The sequence below is a fragment of the Mustela nigripes genome, chromosome 3 (genome assembly GCF_022355385.1).
Source record: "Mustela nigripes isolate SB6536 chromosome 3, MUSNIG.SB6536, whole genome shotgun sequence".
NCBI classification, from domain to species: domain Eukaryota; kingdom Metazoa; phylum Chordata; class Mammalia; order Carnivora; family Mustelidae; genus Mustela; species Mustela nigripes.
In genome coordinates this window covers 26,515,221-26,540,795 of record NC_081559.1, presented here as the reverse complement: position 1 = coordinate 26,540,795, position 25,575 = coordinate 26,515,221, and the positions used below count along the sequence as shown (strand labels likewise).

The 25,575-nt window shown below is 53.7% G+C and overlaps 1 protein-coding gene across 1 annotated transcript; it reads left to right on the top strand.

Annotated features, from left to right (window-relative positions):
- Window positions 1-449: 449 nt before the first annotated feature.
- On the top strand, window positions 450-21,149 carry IGFBP5 (insulin like growth factor binding protein 5). Its single transcript, XM_059393446.1, has 4 exons — window positions 450-1,528; window positions 14,784-15,013; window positions 15,224-15,343; window positions 16,526-21,149. Exons 1-4 carry the CDS (start codon window positions 1,195-1,197, stop codon window positions 16,655-16,657), a joined length of 816 nt encoding a protein of 271 aa, XP_059249429.1. The 5' UTR covers window positions 450-1,194; the 3' UTR covers window positions 16,658-21,149.
- The last annotated feature ends 4,426 nt before the right edge of the window (window positions 21,150-25,575 follow it).

Here is a 25,575-nt window from a genome sequence, read left to right as displayed (position 1 = left end):
AAAGCTTGGGAAGAATTTCTTGGGCACTGTATATATCCACTTGGCTAATAAGAAAATGCTTCTCCCTGCAGCCTGGGCCTTGGCTAGTAAGGGGGGGGGGGGGGGGGGGAGACCGAGTTAGTCTTCATTGTGTCCACCAGCTCCTCCAATTCTCCCTTATACTCGCATTCCACCCCCCTCCCTCGTAGGCAGCCCAGCCCAGACCCCCAACCCCCTTTCTTACATTCCGGGGGGGGCGGGGGGCGGGGGTAGAGGGAGGGGGGCACTGTTCTGGGAGCTCAGGGGAGCCCCCGTGTGTCTAGAAGGCCTCTCCCCACCCCCACCCCGTGTGAGTTAGTACTGCAAAGCTCCTTGGCATCCTCGCCTGGGTTGGGTGTTGGGGAGCTCAAATAGCAGCTACAAACTGGCTGGAGGCCAGGGGCCGTCTATTTAAAAGCGCCTGCTCCACCGGAGCCCGTAGTCTCTTTGGAAACTTCTGCCGGGGAAAAGAGCTAGGAAAGGGGCAAATCGGTGTGGGATTTTTTCTCTTTTCTTGCTCCTTTTAATTACCCCTCTTCCGTTTGCACCCTTCTTCGAGCTTCACGGAGAACCTGCAAATTTCGAAGAGGTGGTGACAGTGGGAGCAAAGAGGTGTTAGGCTTTGGGATTTGGGCCTTTTTTTTTTTTTTTTAATTTCTTGATTTCGACATTTTCCCCCACTCTCGCGGCCACCGCAGCCGCCTCTTACCTGTTCCCCGGCAGCCGCGCGCTGCAGGCAGCTGCAGGTTAGAAAGGAGCAGGGTGCAGACAGCCCCATTTTTCTCCCCCCCACCCCCTTCTCCACAGCCTCCGAGCTCATTATTCCGGTGGTTGCTTTGGGGTGAACAATTTTTGGCTTTTTCCTCCCTGTAATTCTGAGCGGGTCTGGCTGGGGGGGGGTTGTTTCTCCGGCTTTCACTCCCTCCGCGTGCACCTGGCGCGGCTCTTTTCCCCCCAACCTGTTGCAAGTCCTTTAATCCTTGCAGTTGGGACTTGCCGGCAGGCACCTCAGCCCTCCATCTCTCCCTACGTTTTGCAATTGTCTGGGGGAGGGCACCTGCTCTACCTGCCAGAAAAAAAATTTTTTTAATTTCTCCGGGCGCCCTCTTGGCCCCTCTCTCCCTACACGCTCGCTCTCGTGTCCCGCCCCAAGGTAAAGAGGAAGACTCGGAGAAGATGGTGCTCACCGCGGTCCTCCTGCTGCTGGCCTCCTGTGCGGGGCCGGCCCAGGGCCTGGGCTCCTTCGTGCACTGCGAGCCCTGTGACGAGAAAGCCCTCTCCATGTGTCCCCCCAGCCCCCTGGGCTGCGAGCTGGTCAAAGAGCCGGGCTGCGGTTGCTGCATGACTTGCGCCCTGGCGGAGGGGCAGTCGTGCGGCGTCTACACCGAGCGCTGCGCCCAGGGGCTGCGCTGCCTCCCCCGGCAGGACGAGGAGAAGCCGCTGCACGCCCTGCTGCACGGCCGTGGGGTTTGCCTCAACGAAAAGAGCTACCGCGAGCAAGCCAAGATCGGTGAGCGCGCTCAGTGTGCCAGTCAGTTACGCGGCGCACGGCCGGGGGACACAGGGGAGGCTGGCCCCGCGCGCTTGGGCCAGCAAGTGGCTTGGAGCCGGAGTGTAGCCCGGGAGGAGGGCGGGGAGGGGCCTTGCACCTCGGAATTAGAGCCTGACGGATCCAGCTACCCCGGGCTGCTTTCTTACCCGTGTCTCTCGCAGCTTTCGCTCCTTCTCCTCGCCCCTACCCCAACCCTTCCCCACCCACCTCCTCCCCCTCCTTCTGTATACTGGCTTTGAGGGCGTTCGGTCTCCAGGTCCAAGCCCCTAGGTACTCAATTTCTAGTCTCAGAAGGTGCGTGTTCCTTTATCAGCTCCCTCCTCCACGCACGTACCCACCTACCCAATATGGGGTTTTTTTTCTAAACTTGAAAAAAAAATCTCTTTGTTAAAATATTGCTTCAATTGGGAACCTGGAGAGAGAAGCGTTACCGGTCTTCTGCGGTGATTCCACCTTTGTGCCTTCCAGCCCCTGCCCCTGCCCCCTACCAGTCCGTCCTGGCGTTTCTTCCCCTTTATCCCCACACCCCCTCGCGCGCGCACACACGCGCAGAAACGCTTGAAAGCTAACGCCTTTCGCGGGGTGGGGGGGGCTTTTATGCCCCTCCCACGTGCACACCCATCGCTCTTGACTCGGTGTGATTGTGGCATAGCGTTAAAACATCTTAAAATGCCAAATACCTTTTTTCCTTCCGGGAAGGATAAAATTACTTTAGCTCGCTCGGCGGCGGTGGGGAGGTGGGGGGAGGGGGGCCTGAGAGGAATAGGAAAGAAGGATTTCTGTTCCCCTGTTGAGTGTTGGTCCCTGAATCTAATTCCTTTTTCCCCGCCCCAGTTCAGATTTTACCTAGGAAGAAAGGTGGATATAGGGGCAAGAAGGGATATAGAACTCAGACATCGCAACTCCCCCGCCAGTGCTAATCTCACCCCCAACCCCCCACCACCTCAGTCTTTCAAACTGGATCACAAGTGGGTGTGGTGTAAATGCTAGAGGGGCCCTGGAAACACAGAATGCAAAATCAACTGGGCGGAGACCGAAAAGCCGCGCTCCGGGAGCCTCCCCTCCGCCTCCACGTAGCCCCGCCCCCGAGTGGCCCCGCCCCCAAATTCTCTGCGTCTGGAGTCGAAGGTTTAAAAAGTTAACAGAGCTGCTTGTTCCGATCAGAACAGTTCTGCCCCCCCCCTCCTTCCTTAGAATGTGGCTCCTTTTGGATTTACCTGATCTTACTTTTTTATTTTTTTAAGTCTAATGAGTTCTACACGAAAATCTGGGCTCTGAAACGTCAATCTGGTTATTAATCCTCCCCCAAAGGGCTTAAGACTTAGCTAAATAGTGTTTGTTCTCTGTAGTTTCCCACTGGAGCGAAGCCCTTTTTTCCCTCCCATCCCGTCCATTAGGGCACCCCAATATGAGTTTTCGCAACTACAAACTGCACACTATCGCGCGGTAAGAGTGCGTCAGCGCTTGCGAAGCGGCAGGAGAACTTTCCTGGGTTCAGCCTGGATTCCCCGCAAAGCTTGCAGGGTTTGCCTGTCGCCCTCAGCCGCCCCCCACTTTTCGAGAGGCAGTGGTCCTCCAGACTGCAGCCTGCCAAAAAGGAGCAGAGTGCAACGCGCAGACCCCGGAGGCCCTAAAGGCCGGTTTGTGGAGTTATTTTTATTAAGAGCCACTTTTCGAAGGCGGTCCTGGCTGCCCTCATCTTCCGGGATGTGGATTTGGAAGAGCTAAGAACGGCGCGGTGGCGGAGGGGTCGGGGAGGCGGGGGGAGGGGGGGGACTGGGTTAGGGGGACGGGTGGAGAAAAGGCATGAATCGTTTCCTGACTTGGAAGCGAGCGCTCTGGGTAATAATCCGGTCACATCGAAAGTATGCAAGGTATCACTCAGCCGCATTCTGGCCCGGCTTTTATTTGCCCAACCGTGTGGTTGCTGTGATGTGGTTGGTGTGAGGGTGTGCGCGCAAGGCGCGCGCACGCGCGCGCAATTGCTTGGAAGAGCAAATTGGCGCATCATCCAACTTTCCAGTTCAACCTAACACACACACACACACACACACACACACACACACACACACGGGTTTTTTGTCCCAAGCAAGATGCCCTTTAGACTTCTCTGCCAACCATTCTTCAACCCCCACCTTCAAGGTGCCTCCCATCCCCACCCCGGACTTTCTTGGGACTCCACGCCGCCTTTGGCAGGTGCCTGACCAACCATTGTTGCAGGATGGCAACAGGAGCTGACCCCTTCCTCCCGGAAGATAGTATGGTAGTGGGCACTCCTGGCTCGAGCCTTTCAACTCGAAAACTGTTGAGTGGGTGCCCCAAAAGTTGGAGACGGCGCAGAGAGGGTTCATAAAGAGAAGGAAATGAACAGAGAGAGGCAGGAGAGTGTCAGCTCCCTTGACCAAAAAATCTGCTCCTCAACACCCTACTACCATGTCTCCTTACCAAAGTCATCAGTGAGAAGTTGGCTTTGCCTCTCTCTCCTGCGGTTGCCATACAGATAGAGAGGATATGCATATATAGGCGCACACCTAAGTCAAAAGATATATGCATAAAGGAAGAAAGATATGGATATAGATACATATCTTTTTTTGACCAAAAGAAACAGTGCGTTTCCAGAATCCGAAACGGGGAGCTGAGGAGAGCGAGTTGGCAGGCAGCCAAAGCTGCTGGGAGGAAGAGCTGAGGGCGGGCGGGCCCAGACTGGTGTTTTGCTGGGCGCGTTGCTAAGCAACGCGAGAGCAAGTCTGCTCTGCCGGGGAATTGGGTGCTGAGAGCGCACTGGGCCCTGCATTTTATTTTGGCCAGTTCTGGGGCAGAGATAGATATAGAAACAGAGAGCAGTGTGTGTGAAGCTGGAGGGAGGCGGGAGACGGGAGTTATTTATTGATCCAAGCTCAATAAATATGGGTGAGCTGGATCCAGCCAAGGAAGCACAGGGCTTTGCTTGGGCATTGTTTGGAGAAGGACCCTTGTGGCTTTCTGGCCAGGAGGGCGAAATACATACTTGCCCCGTTCTGGGAGATCTCTCCTGAGCGCATGAGACATTAAGCTTGGGTTACAGGGAGAAATGGGTTCTGAGTTTCAGTTCTGTCGTTGAGAAATAAGAAAGAGAGGACAAATAGTATGATCTGGGAACGAAAAAATATTACCGAAGTAAAAATAAATTCCATCTTTGCTTCTCTGAGATGTTTGGCGTCCATCACCCTGGCATCCTCTCCAAGCCTGGCCCAAATGCCGTGTAGAAGTCAAGCCCTGGAGTTAGGTTTATTGGCCAGATTTGTGTCTCTGTTGAACAAGATCATGGAAAACCAAAGGAGCCAAATTCCTTTCCCACCCGCACACCCTCCCTTTGAAATAAGCCTTTGAGAGGCTGGCTGTGTCCTGAGCCAACCAAAGTGGGAGCCGGGAAGATGAGAGATGGTGCTTTTAACTTGACTTTTCTTGCCTCCCGCCCCCTCTTTCTGCTGTGTCAGCTCAGACTGGAAGGGCACGGACAGTTGGCCACAGTGAGAGCTCATTTTCTTACCATATTTCTCTTTTCTTCTCCCTTCCTCTCACTACCCCCCCTCCTTCCCCTAGCTCCACAGCATTCCTTGGGGACTTGGATTTTAAGTTGGAGCAGCTGCCAGTCAGTGCTGGGGCTTGGGTTGGATTTGAGCAGACAGGTGGGTTTGCAGCTGCAGAGGGAGGACCAGGCTGACCTAGGAGGCAGAGGTCACTATGAGGGTTACAGCAAAGGGCATGGGAGCGGGAATCCCAACAGAAGCTCTGGGCCCCTTAATAAGGGGTGGCGGGGGCAGGGGAAGGGGAGATGGCTAGCAGGAAAGGAAGGTGATTTTTATCTGCAGTTTTTACTTTGTATCTGAGCAATGCCTTTGAAACTTTGGGTTATTTAATGCATAGAACATAGAAACTTCGGAGAAGGGATGTGCACATTCCAAGCCCACTGCACCCAGAAACTGGAAGAACTCCATAAACAGACCAGGTACCAGTGAGGGACCAACAGGGAGCAGAAGTGAAGACGGAGGGTGGAGGGAAGTTGGATGTGGTGAAAGATGATGAGGCAATTTGGAGGGGTTTTGTCTGAGTTTTTGTTTTGCATTTTTACTATGCTGATCCAAAAGTTTCAGTCCCCAGAGAGCATCCTTAAATGGCAATCTGGATGCATTTTCCAAAACAATGAGATTTATTGCATATTTGCAAAAATAAATAAGGAAATAAACAAAGAAGCTGGTTCTAAGCTTCTACCCCCCACTGCCTCATATCCAGAAGATCTCCCACTTGTGTTTCCGGTTCCATTTCTTTCCATGATTTCTATTATGATGCCTTTTATATATACATATATCTAAATCCAGAGGAGCTACTGAAAACCTCAGTGAGAGACAAAGTGTCTTTTTTTACCTGGCCACTTGGCTCAGCTCAGTCCTAGTGTCTCCCCAGGAATGGTCTAGGTATTGACCCAAGAGTGTTAATGCTGGAGAGAACCCCGAGATCGTAGCACTCAAAGTGATGGTTTTACAGATGAGAACACTGAGGTGGAGGGTACAGAGTCACTTGTCAGTTGGGCTCTTGCTGGGGCCCTGCCTAACGTGCCACAAGGCCTTCAGCAAATATGGCACAATACTTGTGAAGACGAAGGGAAGAAGTGACGTTGCCTCAAAGTGGAGAACACAACACCCTTTCTATTTTCAACACACTCTGTTGCCTCCCTTCTCCTCCATAGTCTTGGAAGCAAGACTGGCCTAGGCCAGTTGTTTAGTGAGGGATGGGGACAAGGAGGCTGGAAAGGGACAGTGCTGAGCCCAGACTTTGGGTCCATGGACTCAGCTGCCTTTGCTGAACCACAGGGAGCTCTCTCCTGATGTGGGAAGGCAGGCAGGCCCTCACTGGCCCACCGTGCAGAAGGAGAACATGGCCCAGAAGCAGCCAGCTTCCCATGGCAACCAGCCCCCACCAGCACAGGCCTTTCATGGAGGCAGGCAAGCAGGATGAGGAGACCCGAACTCCAGGGGGTAGGAGGGGGAAGAGAAAACCACTGCCCCCAAGAGTCACTAAGGAAGAGAGCAAGAAAATCACAGGGTTTGTGAACACAGGCAGGGGTGTCGGCCATCCTTCCAAAGGAGAAGGGAGACAGGCCTCCTGATTACAGCTGGGGGCTTCAGATGGATCTGAGGAATGGCAGAGAGAATTCGTAAGAATCTGAAGGAGAAGGCATATAGGTTAAGGTCCTCTTCCCAATGGGTTAGACCTGCCAGGGGCACCCCAGTGGAGTTAAATATAAAGAGATTAGTTCCCTCATTTGTCATCCCTCCACCTCAACCTTCAGACATGGGCCTTCCCTTGCCGAAACCTGAGGCAAGAACCAGACCAAATTTGTACTCAGAACCTGGTGACCTTCAACCTCTGCTGGTCCCCACAGATGAGTTGGGCCCTAGTTATCCTGAACCATTCGGGTTGTACCATCACAGCTGAGCTGACTGGTCTCCACGTTCTGTCACCCCACTGAAGAGGACCCTCGTCCCAGACCCTTAAGAGCAGCACTGGCCAGTTGAAATCCAATACAAGCCACACATGTAATTTCAAATTTTCTAGTCACACATATTTTTAAAAAGGCAAAAAGAAACAGGTGAAATTCATTTTAACCATACTATTTTAATTCCATGTTTCCAAGATATTATCATAACTACATACACACAAGCAGTTACAATGAGATATTTTACATTCTTTCTTCCATATGCAGTCTTTGAAATGTGAGGTGTCGTTTGCATTTACAGCATGTCTGAATTTGGACACGAACTCTGCATTAAAAATACTGTATATTTAAGTTTCTGTATATTTAAGTTTCGTACAATTTACAGTTGAGGAACTGGATTCATACACCTGAGTCCTTCCAGACACACTCAGAAAGTTTCCAATAACCACACTGAGTATTAGTTTTTAAATCTAAATTAATTTCAATGAAATAATTTTTCTTTGAGTTGGGGGTAGAGGGAGAAGGAGAGAGAGAATCTTAAGCAGGATCCACATCACGTGGGAGCCTAACTCGGGGCTCCATCCCAGGACCCTGACATCATGACCTGAGCCAAAATCAAGAGTTGGATGCTCAGCAGACTGACCCACCCAGGCTCCCCTAAATGAAATAAATCTTTAAATTCAACCCCACTAGCCACATTTCAAGCTTGAACGGCCACATGTGGCTAATAGCCTACCCAACTGGAAAGTATAGATGCCACCAGCAAGTGCCCCTGCCCCCAACCTGAGAAGGGAAGTAACGTCTCCGTTCTCCCCTCCTGCCCCAAAGAGTCCAAAAGGAAGAGTCTGAATCTGGATTGCCAGATACCACAGGACTCTTGTTTGACACCCAGCAGCTCTCTTTTCTTAGGGGGACTGGGGAAGGTTCTGGCTGCCTGCTCCCTGCCACCCCCTTCTGGTCATCCAGGACCATTCTCAGGGAAGGTGGCTGCCTAACTGTAATGTTCTGAATGGACTGCGGTGAGTCATGAGTGGAAGTGTAGCCAGGTCAGAGAAATGGCCAAGTGCTTCCTCTCCCTCTCCTCTGAATGGCTGCTTTGCACCTAGCCCCTCCATTCCCTTCTGATTAGATAGGAACGTTTCCACTGAACGTGCTCTACCTTCCCCAGTTCTAGAGAAACCCAGCCAGAGACAATCATCTAGGACGTTGTACTTAAATGTGTATTTCTCATGTGTGTAAATGTATCACCACCTGTCTCCCAGAGATCAAGAAATCATGTACTGGAGTCCCCACCCTCCACCCTCCTTTGGCCGTAGGGGAGAAAGTTGAGGGGGATCCTTTCTGTACCTCTGTTCCCAAGACAGTGAGAGATGTATGAGTGAGACCCCAGCCTTTGATCCTGGGGGAGTGTCACCAACTTGACAGCAGCTATCTATGCCATCGAGGGCAGCTGGTCACCTCTTCTCTCTGCATCTTTTGGAAGGAAACCTGGTGCCTTGATGCACCATGAAGGAATGCCTTTAGACAGGGGATGCTTTGGAGGGAGTTCTCCCGGTGAGGACTGGTAGCTCTCGCCTGGGGCTGGCAGTCACACTTTCTGGCAGTCCGACTCTTCTGACTGTTCACCCACCAGGCTATCTGGTGTCTCTATTTCTCTGTTTAGGATAGAGATGTTACATACCGACATTGGCCAACTTCGTATTGGTCTAGAGCAGTCCCCTAGTTTTCCTGGACTGAAACGGAGTGAGGGCTGGAAAGGATCTCAGCAGGGTAAGCCCGTGGTCCTCCTTGTCTAGTCACTGAGGCTCTGAACCTGCTCCCCGTCTCTGCCATTCACCCCAAGTGAAATTGCTCCTCCAGTGTCTTTTTGCAACTGTTTCTTAGGATCACGGTTGTTTGGGTTTGTTTTCCTCTTGAAAAGACAGCGCTCCTTTCCTTCTCAGCCCGTAATTCATGTTAAAAAGAGCCCAGAACATGCACGTCTGTTACTGACCGCAGAGGAAAAGAAAACAGTGTCTTCCAAGAGAGATCGGGGCAAGGCAGACACTGGCCAGGGATGGAACGGCTAGGAGGAGGTACACTGTAGTTCCCCTGGAAGGCTCAGCAGCCCCTCCCTATGCCTGCACTCTTTATGCAAAGGCACACACGGTGTCATTGATTCATTTGGCATACACAGCTGGGAAACGGTCAGACTTCAGGAGACTGAAACACACCTCACAGTTTTTTAAACAGTGAGCGGCTGATCCATCATTCCCCGTAAGCTTCATGTCCTAGCAGAAAGCTGGAGGATGGAGGTTGGCAGGGAAACGGGGCAAAGTGGGGAGGGGGTGCAAAGCATCTAGCCACAGCCTGGCGTGGATCAGTGCCCTCTGGCCAGCTGTCCGATGGGACTCTCTGCAGGGAGGAAAATGCCCTCTATCTGCTCTGCCAGGGCAGCAGCCACTCTCCACTGTGGTCATGGGTCCTTGAAAAGTGGATAGAGCAACTGGGGAGCTAAATTTGTAATTTGATTTAATATTTATTCATTTAAGTGGCCACATGTGGCTAGTGAGCACTGTCACGGATAGCACAACCTTAGATCAAAGAAGCCCTGGAAACCCAGGGGAGCCCCCGCTTGTTCCCATCCCCCGAGACATGTTCCTCCGCTTCTTGGCTCCCTCTGCAGCAGCTACAAGCTTACAGGCCAGAGCATGAGCGAGGTGACCTCGCAAGGCATCCACGGAACTGTGGCGCGCCCGAGTTTATGTTACAGGCGCGCTTCTAGACCCACTTCTCTTTACTGCTCCAGGAAATCTGTGCATCTCCCCATTTAAAGATTATGTACTGAACACCATACAATGGAGAGAAAAAGATAGATGACAACGCTCCACCCTTAAGAAGTGTTTAGATTCCACCGAAGGAGTCAGAATGAAAGCCGGAGGAAACCCAGCTCCCCTTTTCATTCCTTGTAGAGAGATTCTGGGCAAATGCATCTTGTCTCCTGGCTAGAAAAAGAGACTTTCCTCTGCCCAAGTCCAGGTGGCCTGGCAAAGCCCTACATTCCTCCTGAGCTGTGAATTCTGAGTACGCCTTGGTTTCTTCAATTTCCGTAAGCAACATCGCAGTATCTGGGCCACCCCGAGTTCTCTGGAGTTCAATGATGAGGTTAAGATAGAGTGGGAAACTACCACGAGCCCTGGACCAGGCGTTCATGGTGCTAGGGAATGACTAAGAGTCCCAGGATGGAGGGTTAGACAGCAGGGGGCAGCAAGGTCCCCAACATCGCTCCAGTGCATCACCGGACTAGAGAGCAGGATGCTATCAGAAGGCTTCTTAAGAGCATGTGCCTGCGTCTGCTGGCCCCTGCGAGAGAGCTTGAGTGGGAAACAGGCATGGTATGCTCTGGTGTGAGTGGTGCTGCCCACCCTAGGAGGTCTCCGGGTCCATAGCAGCAGGGCCTACAACCAGACACCCTCTGTGTTTGCTGGGACAAGGAGATGGCTTAGTCCTCAAGCAGGTGTTTGCGTTGCCAGAGGAAGGGCTGTGTACCTGTGTGTGCCTCCGTGGAGGCTGGCACAGCACCATGACCTGGGAGTGCCTTATGAATGAAGGAGAGGGTGAGCTGGCCACCCCAACATGGCAGGGGCAGGGGCCATCAGAGAGCTGGCTGGAAGGCAGACCAGACTCAGAACCCACCTGAAAGGCAACCATCAGGACAATGTGGTAGCCCTCGCTTCCGTGGTCTTCGGATGAGATCACAAAATTCACAGGCCATGCCTCTGCTACCCATGGAGGAGGGAACAAGGCTGAGCATTCCACATTTTCCATCTGCTGCAGAATCCTTTCAAAATGACATCTAGAGATGGGAAGGGGGGGACCCCAGACAGGTCTCTCTTCTACCCCAGATTACTTTTCAGCTACAGATTAGAGAAGGAGCATGGGGCTAGGCACAGGTCTGCCTTGTTCCCCGCTTGAGCCTCCAGCACTCATACCTTTGTGGTATGTGAGCCACATACCTTGTATGTGGGTTTTTTCTAGTCCTCACCCGTCCATCCCCCTGACTCCTGAAATGCGTGCTGCAGATACACAGAAGGAGAGGACTGGGGTAGCTGTCAGAGAAGTCGGGGAGGGCAGCACCTAAGTCCCAGATCTGAAAATTGCTTGCAGTCCCCAGAAACCAGCGCTGGGGACATGTTGCGTGGCCATCAGTCTGCTCCGCCATCTACTGGCCATGAGAGGTATTGGCCTGCTTGTGGAACTTCCCTTGCTGTTCAAGGGCAGGGCAACTTCACCAGGAAGTCCTCCCTTTCATCCACCTAAATCCCCTCTGCAACCTTGGTCCATTTTCTCTCCATGAAAGATCACAGGAGCCGCCTGTCTACATGTGCCTGCTTGTCTTATCTAAAACGTAAACCCTGCCCAAACTGAAAGCCTATTTATGAATTGGCCAGGAAGCTGCTGAGTAGGGCTCGCAGGCTCTGGCATTCCAATGCTGGTCTTACTTTCCAGCCTTTTAATCTCCGTAGCTCTGCCTGGGGTTTTGCTACATTTCTGTGGTCTCTGCAGCCTGCAGGGGACCACAAAACCCTGATGAGTATCTTTGCTACTCCACTGTCCTGCTCTCTGTGTAACAGGTCCCACGGGGTCACGTGGTACTAAAACCGGGAGGCACATGAAAACTTTAAGCCTGACCAGAAGCAGCCAAAAAGCCTGTGAACTAGGGAGGGCATGCCCTCAGGAACCCTACCTCTGCGACCCTAGGGAAGGAAAGAGGGTTTGCAGAAGTGCTTTGAGTTCCTTAAGGAACATACAAGAACATATGGGAATCAGCATCGTTTTCCAGTATCAACATGTGCTTAGCCCCAAGGCCATACTTGAACACTTTCAGAGAAAAGACTAAGGTCAAAGAAATTTGCTCCCAAGTTCACTGAACCCCTGTGAACAGCCCCATCCTCCCAGGAAGAGTGAATCAAGGTTAAAAGCAGCTCACAGCATCTCTTAGAAAAGGTCCTAGAAGAGGGAGGGTCTTGAGAAGAGCTGTCAGTACACGGTGTGCAGTGAGCCAGCATGCCTCTATCCACGTCCACTAAGGCCAGAGAGAGAAGCCCCGTGAAAGGTGGCATCACATCTGGTGGAGGAGGGCATGATACCTTCTGACCAGATGTCTTAAGAACCAGAAAGAGTACTCCGAGACACATTCATGTCCTTGTTCCTGCTTGGACACAGGGAGATGGACCTAACGGTCTAGTGGAAGGATTCCAGGAGCTGGTACTGTCTGCCACTGGGAGTAAGCACCTTCCTGGGATCTCCCTGTGGAAGAGGGAACCCCTAGAGCCCAGCCACGGAGGTGCCCGTGAGACCAATTTGCGGGCCCTCCAGCCTAGCTGAAGCAGCCTCTAGAGTTGCCGTCCAGCCCTCTCACAGGTGCTGGTCAGCCCCGGACCTCCCACCCGTCTTCCCTCACTTCATCTGCCTACAATCTTGATTAGGGAAAGGGCGTGACCATGCACCCCCAGAATGTCCCCCATGCACCCCCACCCCCCCCCCCCCCCCCCCCCCCCCGCCCCCCCCCCCCTGCCCCCCCCCCCCGCCCCCCCCCACCTTTCAGTGGCAACCATCTCTTGTCCTCTCTCCTACCAGTGGCCAATCGCTTTTTCAGGGTCAGGATGCTTGGTGATGCCCAGAGAGGTTGAGTGAAGCATCTCAGATCACCCAGCAAGATAGGCTCAGCCACCCTTCTGAGCCTCAGTCGGCTTTTCCTCTCCACGCACCTCTCCCCAAGACCTGAGCCTCGGATTTGGGCCTATGTACTAGATCACAGAGCCCTAGTCTTTCGGTTTGTCCAGAGTTCCCCAAGCAGGCTCTGCTCCCCCCTGCACGCCACCCCGTGCTAGCTTGTCCCACAGTGAAGGAAAGTTGCTTTACTCCAAACATCCCTCCTTTAGCTCACCCTAGAAGGCTCTCCTCTGCCTGCCAGGCACATCGCCGCCGTGCTGTGAACAATCACAGCAGGTTTGTAGAGTCGTAACACAGAGTCAAGCCAAGGTGGGAAGAGGGACAGAAAGACCAAAAGTGGGGGATGGGGACCTGGCACTGAATTTTGCTCAGAGAAAGCCCGCCCATTGCTTTCCTGTTTGCTCTCTCCCCATCATCTCCCTCTCCGGTGACTACTTCCCTTCCTCCTCTGTGGAGAAAGATCCAAAATCAGCTAACCACCCAAAACACTGCAGACCTCTGGAGGCTTCTTCAGGGCAGGGAACGCCTCTGCCAGGGCCTTAAAGACCGGATACCTATTCAATTAAGTTTGACAAATCCCAAGCCAAGAGACAAACAGGTGCTCAGGGGTTTCCTGCCACCTGCCGTCCGGACCTGGTTAGGCCAGGTCCCCACACATCTCCCTTAACCCACACCTGGCACTTCCCCTGGAGAGAGGGTTCCTGCCCCTGGGGGCACAAAACAGTGTCTTCTCACCAAGATTCTCCTTCCCTGTGCATCTCTTCTCCCTGCTTCCTTGGATCCCTCTCCTATTCTCCATTCCAGGGCCTTGTCACCGTGGTTCCTGGAGAGCCCGGTGACAGTGAGGCGGGTGGAGGAGACGATTTTCCTTCATCTCATCCGAGTTATTCAGGGTCACTCCAGGGCCCTATTCTTCTCTTTCTAAAATGTGAAAACAAAAGAGGCAGTGAAGATAGGCTGCCATACCCCTGCCTGGCCCACTTACACCCAGTCTCACTGTGGGCATCCTGGCCACATCCTGCCCACCTGGGAAGAGTGGTGGAGCCCTCCTCACTCTGGGTCTGCCGAGGCCGGCGGGGTCAAGGAGCCGAGAAGAGAAAGGGAGCCCCAGAGAAGGGAGCCCGTGAGATAAGAACGTACTGGAAGTCTGTGCATGGAGAAAAGGCCAGGGGCTGGAATTATCGGATCAACAAATAAATGAACAAAGTCCTACTTCTTTAAAGGTCATAAGTCAGCTAAGTATAGACTGTCACCGAGTCTGTCCTATATATAACTGCTCTAGTCCCAGCCAGCTGTCCGCTTCTCTTGGCCTGGAGCTGAATTATGTTCAGCCTCCCAGGGCCCAGAACACAGACCCAGCCCTGAGCCAGAGCAGGGCCTTGGGGTTCCAGGTCCCCCACCTACCCGCACTGCACCCCGGCAGGCCCCCCGTGTCCGGCTCTCTCAGGTCCCCTCCTCGCCGTGATGCTCCCCACCACCCTGCTAGTCTGGACCCCAAGGACCCTCCTGCTCCTGGTTTCCCAAAATCTGTTGCAACAGCCCTGGAAGCATGAAGACCCCACTTGGGGATAGACTTCACCTCCTGTCCATGCTGGGCTGTCACCTCTCTTCCTCCATCAGCCTGCATCTCCACCTGGTGCCTTTCTGGGCCACCCCAGCCACTGCCCAGCTACCTAGCCAGCCCCTCGGTGAACAAGACCTCACCAGTGCCTGAGCGCCCCCAGGGGCTCCTTCCCTCCCACGAGCCCCTTCCTGCCCCCAGCATGTCCTCTCCCTCCTGTCCGACCCGCCCTCGTTGATCAGCATGGTCTTTTCAACCCCGCCAAGTCTTCCTAGATTTGCTCCACTGGACTCCAATCCTGCGACCAACGTCCCAGCTCTTGGACGAGCGCTGACTCTTTCATCCTCCTTCTGCTTTCCCCCGGTCAGGGAAGCTCCTGGAGGACAGACACCCTCCGAGCATCAGGCTCTGCCCTTATGGCTCTGCCCCAGAGACTGACCCTCTGCCTCCTTTCCCTGCAGAGAGAGACTCCCATGAGCACGAGGAACCAACCACCTCCGAGATGGCAGAGGAGACCTACTCGCCCAAGATCTTCCGGCCCAAGCATACCCGCATCTCCGAGCTGAAGGCTGAGGCCGTGAAGAAGGACCGCAGAAAGAAGCTGACCCAGTCCAAGTTTGTGGGGGGCGCTGAGAACACTGCGCATCCCCGGGTCATCTCTGCCCCTGAGATGAGACAAGAATCTGAGCAGGTGAGTCTCACGGACTCTGCAGGCTTTGCACACTTCCTACACCCAGGGAGCGTGACAGGTACAAAGAGGAGAAATCTTTGGGAGTGACTAGTTGGAACAAAATTCTCCATATATCCTCTTGGCCCCCAGTGCCCTGGGCCATGCATTCTGCATGGAGAGATGCTTTCCTCAGCTCCTGCCACATCTCTCACCCCCACCGTCTTCACACAGGGCCCCTGCCGTAGACACATGGAAGCGTCCCTGCAGGAGCTCAAAGCCAGCCCCCGCATGGTGCCTCGCGCTGTGTACCTGCCCAACTGTGACCGCAAAGGATTCTACAAGAGAAAGCAGGTATGCCCCGTCCCATGCGCCCAAGTTCAGAGGGCTCCTGAAAGCGGCACTTGCCAGAAAACCTTTTCCTCTCAATGCTTATGGTTTCTGTCATTAACAATAGTGTTTCCGGAACCCTCAATATTCACGCGAGTACCCCCACTCAGAACTCTCCCCACTCCCTCCTGTACTGTAGTCTGCTTCCGTTTTAGTGATCCCCCTTGCTAACGTAAATTCCTTAAAAAGGAAACTTTATATCACTGTCATTCACATGCTATGTATACTGTTTTCTGATGAGCACACACATAAACACGTACACAGAGATAAGGACTGCAAAGCAAATGTTCAGAGGCAGCTAATCATTTACGTCCCATTCATAGCCAGGCTACCCTTTGGGCAGCATTGCTGTTGGTTAAACCAGTAATACTTAGTATAGCATTAGTATTAGTATTAGTATTAGTATTAGTATTAGTATTAGTACACTTAGTATTAGTATAGTATTAGTAATGCTAATATCTTAGGCCAGTGGTTCTCCCTGTTCCTGGAGCATCAGAACCACCTGGAAAGCTTATCAAAACACTGGTTGCTGAGTCCCACTCTGAGACTTCTGCGTTTCTAACAATTTCCCTCCCAGGTGGCCCTGATGCTCCCTATGGGTTCCCTTCATCTAAGTTGGAGGCCAAGAGCCAGACTCCCTTGAGTCCATTGTTGGCCTTCCCCCTTCTGAGCTTCTTCCTCCTTACCTAGTTATTTAATGTCTCTGCCTCGAGTATCTCATGCAGAATGATAATTGTACCTGCGGTCCTTATGCAATTTTGACGGATTAGGGATTAATCTTTATAAAACACTTACAGGCTGTACTCTACAGGAAGTGTTAAGTAGTGTCTGGTACTGTAGAAATGATGCACCATCACCATCATCATCATCAGATCACGTAGCCCTATGGAGAATCCCAAGTTGGAGACCCTGGATGGGGGACAGAAAGGAGATTGTAAGAGCTAGCCACTGGCAGACTGTCTAAGTGAGCATTCCCCCCGGGGCCATCCCCCCGTGCAGGGCGCATACCACAACCCTGAGGGTTGGGACACGGAAGATAAGGAGCAGGGCCAGAACAAGGGCCAGGCAGGAGCAGAGCCCCCGACCCCGGGCAAGGGGGCAGCGGGGAACCGCCATCCTCACTGCCTATTGCTCTCCCCACCCCAGTGCAAGCCTTCCCGTGGCCGCAAACGTGGCATCTGCTGGTGCGTGGACAAGTACGGAATGAAGCTGCCAGGCATGGAGTATGTCGATGGGGACTTTCAGTGCCACACCTTCGACAGCAGCAACGTTGAGTGACGCGTCCCCTCCCCGTCCTTCCCTCACCCCTCCCACCCCCAGCCCCGACTCCAGCCAGCAGCTCCCTCCACCCCAGGACGCCACTCATTTCATCTCATTTAAGGGGAAAAAAAAAATACATATATCTATCTATTTGAGGAAACTGAGGACCTCGGAATCTCTAGCAAGGTCTCAACTTTCAAACCGGCAACAGCGGAGAAGCAAACAGCTAAGGAGACCCACTCCCGCCCCGCCCCCCCCCAAAATAGTTTTCTTTTTGAGGCAAGTTGAATGGACAGGGAGGGAAAGGGAGGAGGAACATGAGAGAGAGAAGGGAAGAAAGTGGACGTGTAGAGGAGAGGGGGAGACAAGCTGAGTTTCGAAGAAGGAAAGAAGAATGTGGAGAGGAAGGAAAGATCCCCGGGACCATGGCTGGACCCACCTGTTGTGTCCAGCCCTGGCCTGAGCTGGGAGACGTATGGGCACTGGAAGGTACGGCCCCAGGTGTGGCATTCAATGGCACCCTGGGCGTTTTCCCGTCTGGATTAGTCACAGGGGAGAAAGGAAACCACCTGTCTCCACCTCCAGCCAGCAAGTTGCATGGCTTGACCCTGCCCCCGCCCCCCTCTCCCCCAGCAGAGAGCTCTCCCTCCCCCAAACTTATGAAAACTAAAATGCATTCCATTCCTCTCAAAACAAAGCAAATGACTAACCGAGTGCTGTTAGATAGATAGGTGTTCCGGAACAGAATCACAAAGATGACGTCTGTGTGCGTACTCCAGTCCCGGTGCGGACTTTGGGAAAGCAGTACGCGCCCCGCATGGAGAGACTGCTCTTCCAAGGGGACTAGACCATGCCGACACGGGTGCTTTCAGCCCCTCGTGGCACTCCATTCACGACCAGCATGGCCTCTCTGGGGGAGGATAGGCTGAAATCAAGGCGGCCTCGTACAGACTTCTCTACGAGGCTCCATATAGTCATATGTAAGGCATATACGTCTATGTTCTTTCTTTTTTGCTTTCTTCTTTCCTTTCCTTGAAAGGTTTGCATTAACTCTTCAAAGTAGTTCCTCGGGGGACTCTGAGGAGCTTCCTCATTCTGGGAAAACCAAGAAAACCCCTGTTCTTCTAACACACCCCGTAACTGCTGTGTTTGCCAGCCTCCCAGCAGCAGCAGACGCAAGCCCTCGGCGGGCCACGGTGTTGGACGCCTTCACGATCTCCCGGGTGCAGGTGCGTCCATGGGAGGCACCCAGCCAGGTAGATGAGGGCTGTCCGTGGGGCGCCCCACAGCCCCAGCCCCTCTCGAGTTAGCCTTTAGACCCTCCGGAAGTCACTGGCTCTGGGCCCTGCACCAAAGGAACACATCAGGTCCAAGTTTGACCCACGGGTCCTGCCCAGCCTTTTCCTTTCAAAGGGGCAGAACCTGCGTTTTGAAGCCAGCAGAGCAGGAGAGAGACTGAAATGAGAAATGGCAGCAGGCGGGTTGGAAGTGAACGGATTTAAATACAGGGAAATGGAAAAGCGATTGTGCCGGCCGGAGAAGAAGGAGCAGAGGGACGAAGAGTGGAGAACTGCCCCCTTCCAGCTTTCGAGCCAAGCAGCAGAAGGGGGGACAAAGCCAAGAGCACCTTCCCGGGTCCCCGCCCTCTAAGCTCTTTGGGATTCCAGAGGACAGAAAGAGGAGAATAGGGGTGCAGTTCCTCAGAGAGAAATGAGGTAGGTTCTAGAACCTAGCCGCTGGCCAGGAGCAAGGATCAGCAAAGGCCAGCTGTGCCTTTGAAGGGACAAGACCGTGCCCTCGGACGGCCACCTTCTCCCTCTAAGGAAGGACTGGGGCCAGAGCCTTTCAAGCTCCTCATCCCCCCCAGGCCAGTGCGGGCTTTCTCCCTGGAGTGGGGGATGGAAGAGAGACCCAGGACGAAGGGAGGCCTCAAGGGTGCTGGCATGTGGCCGCCAGATTCTGAACCAGGAGAATTCCCGTTCCTGCCGACTTCGTCAACAAATCAGCAACCTCAGGGCTGTCCTCAGAGGCTGGAGCTAGCCCACCAGGGAAGGGGGCTTGGACTCTGGCAAAGGAGACTCCTCCTCGCTGTGAACACAGCTCTCTCTGCTCTATGCTGATGGTGTGACGCCGTGGAGACCACTTCAACACCGAACTCGGGGCCGTGAGGAGGGACAGCAGACAAGCAAATAGATTTCAGCTGGTGGGAAGCTTGCAGCTACGGAACTTGGGGGGGGGGGGGCTCCTGCCACTGCCACCACCCCCCACCACCCCCGGACAGGACAGTTGGCTGGGACAAGAGAGATGGTCGCTTGTCATAGGACAAAGGGCCCGATGGGGCTGGCAGCCGCCAGGACTTACTTGACCTGCTGCGTTCATGTGCCCCATCTCTCTGCACAGCTCTCCCCAAACCCCTGACTCACATTTCTGTGTCTTAGGCCAGTATTGTAAACCTTTCCCACTTCACTCTTCTGTTTGCCCATTCTTTCTGTGGATCTCGAACAGTCCTCTAACTGGGATCTGCCAAGTGGATACTGGGGTGCCATTCCCCCTAAGAAAAGACTGAGCCAGGAATTGCATACCCTACCCCACACCCCTCCCAAGACCCGGACCTGTTCCTAAGAGGGGCTCTCTCCTTCCCTCCTGCTATTTACTGGACTCCAAATGGGTGTCTGCCCCTTCCTTTGGCTCTTTGCCAGCAGCCACAAGGCGGGGAAGAGTATGGCCTGGTTTAAGTCCACCAGTGTCTTCGGGTGTCCAGAGTTCATGCTGACTCCCCCAAACCTGTGAGTTCAGCACTTGCAATGACTCTGCTCAGCTAGCCACGCCCTAGAGGATGCTGGACCTTCATGACAGATGAGACTAATCTCCCAAGAGGGAGGCCTGGCTTCGGAGGGAGTCATGGAGGAACATGGAGCATCCCTGGGGCAGGGCGGGCAGGGAGGCTGGTGGGAAACGCTGAGAGCTGGGATCCCAAGCAAGGGTCTTCTTGACTCCAGGCCTTAGGCTCTGGAGTTTTCTGTGGCCTCAAGACTAAATGTTGCCCCACCCACCCAGCAGTAGGCCTCTTCCCATTGCCCTCTGACTCAGGCCTCACTCCAGCAGGAGAGGATTACCTGTCATTCCTACTGCTGCCAGATGATCCAGGAGGGCCTCGTCAGGACTGACCCTCCTTCTCCCACAGCTTCCCTACCCGCCTGGGCAAAGCAGGGCATGCAGGATGGAAGAGACTGTAAGGTTTCTCAGACAGCCAGGCCTGGACAGACAGGCCTGGAGACATTCAAACCCCCTCACCCCAACAGGGGAGGACAGGAGGCCCGGGAGGCCCCATGTGGTCTACCTCCTGTCTCCTCACCCATTTTCCCATCACCGTCTCAGTGGTCTCCACAGTAATCCTGCAGGGTCAGCCTCCCCTGGGGAAGTGGGCCCCACCTCAGCTCGCGGGCTACCTAGCTTGTGGGCGGCCACATGCCTACCGCACCCCTCTCCAGGGGGCCCGGGGCTGCCCCCCTCCACCTGTTCAGCTCCCACTGCCCTCCCCACCCCCGCAGAGGGCTGCGCTGCAGGTTGGAACTTTAGAGGGACGTGGGCCAAGGAGAAGCATGCCTTGGGCTCGAAGAGGACATTTTTAGAGAAAGGAGGCTAAGTTTTGAGAAGTGGTGGCATAGGGGTTGGGGACTTGCCATCCAGCCCCCTGGGCATTGTACTGTCTTTATTTTTAAAACCACTAAAGTGCAAGACGTATGCACTTTTCTCCACTTTTTTTTTTTTTTCTCCTAGGTTTTTGATTCTTTTTATAAACATACTTTCTTGGTTTTCTAATGGAGTTACCGTTTAGCCATTGTCACTCTCCTTCTCTAACTCCTCTCTCTGGACAGGGAAAGGGAAGGTGGAGAGTGTCGGCCTCCTGCGCCCCTCTCCTCCCCAGCTTCTCTGGTCCCCCACCACCACCCTGAGTCTCAAATCTCCCACCGCCGCCGCCCACCCGCCGTCACCACCACACAGTAGCCCACACGGATAGACAGTTGTCAGACAAGATTCCTTCAGATTCCGAGTTGCCTACCGGTTTTTTTTTATTTCTTTTTTGAAGACAGCAATAACCACCACACATATTACTGTAGCTCTCTAGTCTTACATACATACATATCATAGCTCTATTCTATCTCCCTTTGTTTTGTTTTAAACTTTTTTTTTTTTTAAATAAATGCTCATAATCTTTACTGGTGAAAAAGGATGAAAAAATAAATTGACAAATAAAACCAGTTTGTGGGGAAAAAAAAAAAAAAGCAGAAAAAAAAAATCACCTGAATGCAGAGGGGCCCGCCTCCTGTCTAGCATTTTGTACCTGAGGAAATAAAAAAAAAAAAAAAAAAGCCAGAGGATCTCACGTTTTATTAAAAAAGTGAAGATTGCTGTATACTATTTATTCAACGTATAATTTATGTTACTCCTTGATCTTTGTCTTTTGTCATGACAAAGCATTTATTTAATAAAGTTATGCATTCAGTTAGCCTGCGTCAGCGTCCTCCGAGGGCCCAGGGAAGGCAGGTGAAGGGCGAGAGGCACGCGGGGGTCAACTCAGGCCAGACGCCAGAGGGGCAAGGAGAACAGACCAGGCAGAGGCAAGACCGAGGGGAACCCCCAGACCAGGCCTCCCATGCAAACCTGGGTGCCCCCCTCTCCATGCGTCCAAAATAGTTCAGGGAGTTAACATACACCCTGTGCTTAGGGCAGCGAGGGGCCGATGCATGCTCCGCGCCTGCTTTCTCTACCATCCCCCACACCTGAATCTCAGCCCTTGCTGCTCAGTCAAGGGGCCTTAATCTACCCTTTAGCCTGCCCGTGATGGGTCTCCTTTCCTTGGAGAGGATCTTCAGGAAGGCGTTTCTAGAATGTGCCTCAGTGGCTTCTTCTACTGCCTCCTAAGCTCTTAACTCCTGGGAACCTCTGGCCAAGGTGAACCCTAGCTCCTGCTTCTACCCAGCCCCTGGCCGCCTGCCCAGTGAGGAAGAAAGCTGTAAAACAGTTAGCGACTCTTTCACCTTCCAGCTGTTGTACTACGTTCTGCCTTTCTTCCTCCTGGGTGCCTTCTTTCCAAACTCCACGTGCCCCCTTCATGTGTGGGGCGCACGGCAGCACTCTGCCCTTTATGCCTCCCCCACGACCCCTACAGCACCCCAAAGGGCCTCATCAGTCATCGGGCCCAGTCATCGGGCCCAGCACAGAGACGGAGTCGGCGGTGTCCCTATTCTGCCCAGCCCAAACCCAGGACCCCGCTCCATCCGAGGCCTGTGGCCAGTGGAGGAATTGGGAGCAGCCCAGCCTGGCAAGGGGTTGGCCCGTCACTGGGCATGCATGCTTCTGAGGGGTCACTGAAACTCTTCCCTGAGACCCTTCAGCCATGCCGTCGTTCAGCCAGCGCCCAGCAGGAAAGGCAAAGATGGAGTGGGCCCCTTGACCTTGCACTAGGAGGTACACAAAAGGATCTGGAGTCTTCTCACTTCCCTTTACAGGGGGGTCGATGCGGGGGCTCAGGAAGAACGGCGTTCAGGAAGGCTATGCTGGTCCAGCCACCTGGCACCGCCTGCCCCAGGACTGTCCCTGGCCTCTCCATCAGCAGCTCACTCTACCATCACCCACATCCTGTTGGGGAGGGGGGATGGGTGGGGGCGAACCAGGCATCTTCTCTGCGTGGCTCCCCCGTAGGGCCCCCCCTCAGCCAGGCCCACTCTACGATGCTCCTCAGCTGTCCCCGGGGCCTCCTCTCGGCCCTGCAGCCCTCGTCTTCAAACTCCCTGCTCACCCACAGGTCATTTAGGCAGCTCCTGGCTGCCCCACCCCTGTCCCACCCTACCCCACACAACTCAGGGGTCATCGGAACAACCCACACAGCACCCTGGTGATCAGACACTCACGGGGTCTTGGTGACCCAGGGGGACTGGGCGGGCACCTGCAGGCTGTTCATATGCCACCATCTGCCACGACCACCACGCCGCGCGCCGCCCCCCCCCCACCCCAGCATGTCAAGCTGTCCAAAACCAAATTCCAGAGACACGGCTCATTACGGTCTTGACTTCACCAGTCTGGCCTCCATCCCCTCAAAGCTCAGAAGCCACACACTGAGCCCCAGGGCTCCCAGGGAGAATCTGAACACCCCACTCTCTCACTCTGACCATAGTCTATATTACGGCAAGAAACCAGACAGGCTCTGCGACGTCAGCATTTCACTGATGGGAGAATGAGACTTTGGTCTCCCCATTCTATTTTCTAAAGCTTCAAGCCTCTCTGGCTCTGCCTCCTTCCCTAAGGAGATGAGACCCAGGGCTCCACTGTTACCTCCACGTATCTGGGTCTCTCCTGCCCTGCACACCTCAACTCCAGAGAAGCCTCACCAGCCAATGCTGGCACTCCTGCACAGCCCTGCTGAGCCCCGATGGAGAAAGTCCCACCATGGTGTGGGCTGACACTATCCCAGAACCCTCAAGCTCCAAATCCTGCCTGGGGAACCTGCAAGAGTTGTGTCGCTCCCACATCCCCTCATCTCTACACCTTCTCCTTCTCATGCTTCTCCCCATCCTGCCTTCTCCTGATCAGAGAAAAGCAAGTGAGAATGTGAGAATGTCCCACCTTCCCATCCAAACCTCTACGGAGTTAGCCAGAAAGCCACCACCCTGTTCCCCCTTCCTGTTCCCCCTTCCTGAACCAAAGCACAGCCTGTTTCCAAAGCACAGCCCTTCCCACCTGTTGCTCCCGCCCTTCTCCAACAAATCCCCTCTCCCGCTGCGTGGGCCACAGAGAGGGAGTGAAGGGGGCACATAGGAACAGCATCTTGTGGAGAGAACCAATGGGTCTTGTTCATGAACCTGGATGTCAGCATGAGAGTGATGGGAAAGTCGAGTGCATCTTCTCCACCCAGGGGGCCCCACGCAAATGCAGTTCAGTGTGACCAAAACTGAACTCATCTTGTACACTCAGGTACCTTACCTATTTTATCTTACATCTTACAGATTACAAGTTCAAAAACAAGAGCAACGTTTGAACTCATCACTTTTCCTCCTAAATTCTCCCTCTCTTCTCTCCTATATCCCTCCTCCCCTTCTGGTTGTGATCCCCAAGATCTCCAAGAATGGTTCCAGCATACTCCCGGCCACTGTAGCCTGACCCTTAGTCTCATTGCTGACTCCTCATTTACGTCCTACGTCCAGCAAGTCCCCAGGTCCCAGGAATCAGCTACTGCATCGAAAACTCTGCCATCTGACCTTGCTCCCCACTTTCCCTGCTTAGGCCAAGTCACCCTCCCTTCTCATCTGGGTTACTGCCATTCCTTCCTACCAGGACATCCTTGCCAGATAGCACAGTAGGAGTTCACTTTTTTTTTTCCTTAAGATTATATTTATTCATTTTGACAGAGAGAGATCACAAGTAGGCAGAGAGGCAGGCAGAGAGAGGAGGGAAGCAGGCTTCCCCCCCACCAAGCAGAGAGCCCGATACGGGACTCGATCCCAGGACCCCAAGACCATGACTCGAGCCAAAGGCAGAGGCCCAACCCACTGAGCCACCCAGGAGTTCACTTTCTAAAACACAGATCCAATCAGCCCATCCTCTGCTTAAATGCTTTCCTTTCAGTCCGAAGTTGAAATCTCTCGGCAAGACCCTCAAAATCCTTCCTGATGAGCTCTCCTCTGGCTTCTTCTCCAGCTGCTCCCTTACCCACACCCTCCTTCTATCACAGGGAGCCTCAAGCCCACGTGTGGCTTGTCCTCTCTATGCCTGAACTCCACCTTCCCCTCCACACACACACACACACATACACACCCCAAATCTTCCCCTGTGTCCCTACTTCCTCCCTACCACTGTCTTTGCACCCACTATGAGACAATATCTGTGCAGATAATTCCTCCTAAGGGCACCTGGGCACACCTCCGTCTCCTGATCAGGGAGGACTCCCATGGCTGTTTCAATCCACCACAGTATCAGCCCTTCAGGACGGGGACCAAATCTACTTCATCTTCACATCCAAAACCCGAACACGGAACCTGGGATGCAGGACTAACCCCACTGAGACAAAGCAAGTCTTTGAAGTAGGAAGTAGAAATTAACCCAATTAAAGACGAGGCAAAAGAGACTCAGAGCTTAGGAATGTGTCCAAAGTCACCTAAGTCATAAGTCATGTAGTCCAAAGTCTGTTCAAAGACCGCCCACTCCCAGGCGCATGCTCTCACCTACCCTGGGGGACATTACTCAAGGTGGTCCCTGTAAGCGGTGACCCTTCAGATTCAGAGCGCTTAAGAACAGGGCCAGCTTCCTAGGCATGCAGCCCATGCGGTCACACAAGCCCTGTGCTTGGCTCAAAGCTCTGCTGTCACTGTCCTGAAATTCTTAATAATTTCTGAACAAGGGGCTCTGAAGTTGCCCTGAATTCTACAAATTGGGTCACCGAGAAATTGGGTGATTCCACGCATTAGAATTGCCCGGAGGGCATGCTTCGATGCAGAGTCCCAGAAGCCCTCCCAAGCCTCTAGCTCAGGCGGTCTGCGGCGACAGGTCCCCTGTTCCTGCGAGTTTAACAAGCACCCACAATGGGCCTCCTGGGCCACCCCTTAAGCAAAAGGACCCTCTGCGGGCCAGCGTCAAATCATCTGCAGTTCACCATGCTGCCCCACGGTGGCAGTATAGCCCCAGTGTGTGTCAAGAGCAGCCAGTTCCGGAAGGCCCCAGCCAGCTTGACAACCTCAGGATCCCTGCCCAGCCATCTTCCCACTTGGATGCAGTATTTTCCCTCTGCAAAGGTTTCTAGGGCATACTATCCATCAGTCAGTGGGGTTCCTGTAGCTAGAACCACAGCAGAGCTGCTGCTGGCACTCCCATAAAATCCTCCTTTTCAGAGGGTTTGGAAGACAGGGAGGCTCTGGGCAAGTGGACATGGAAATGGGCAG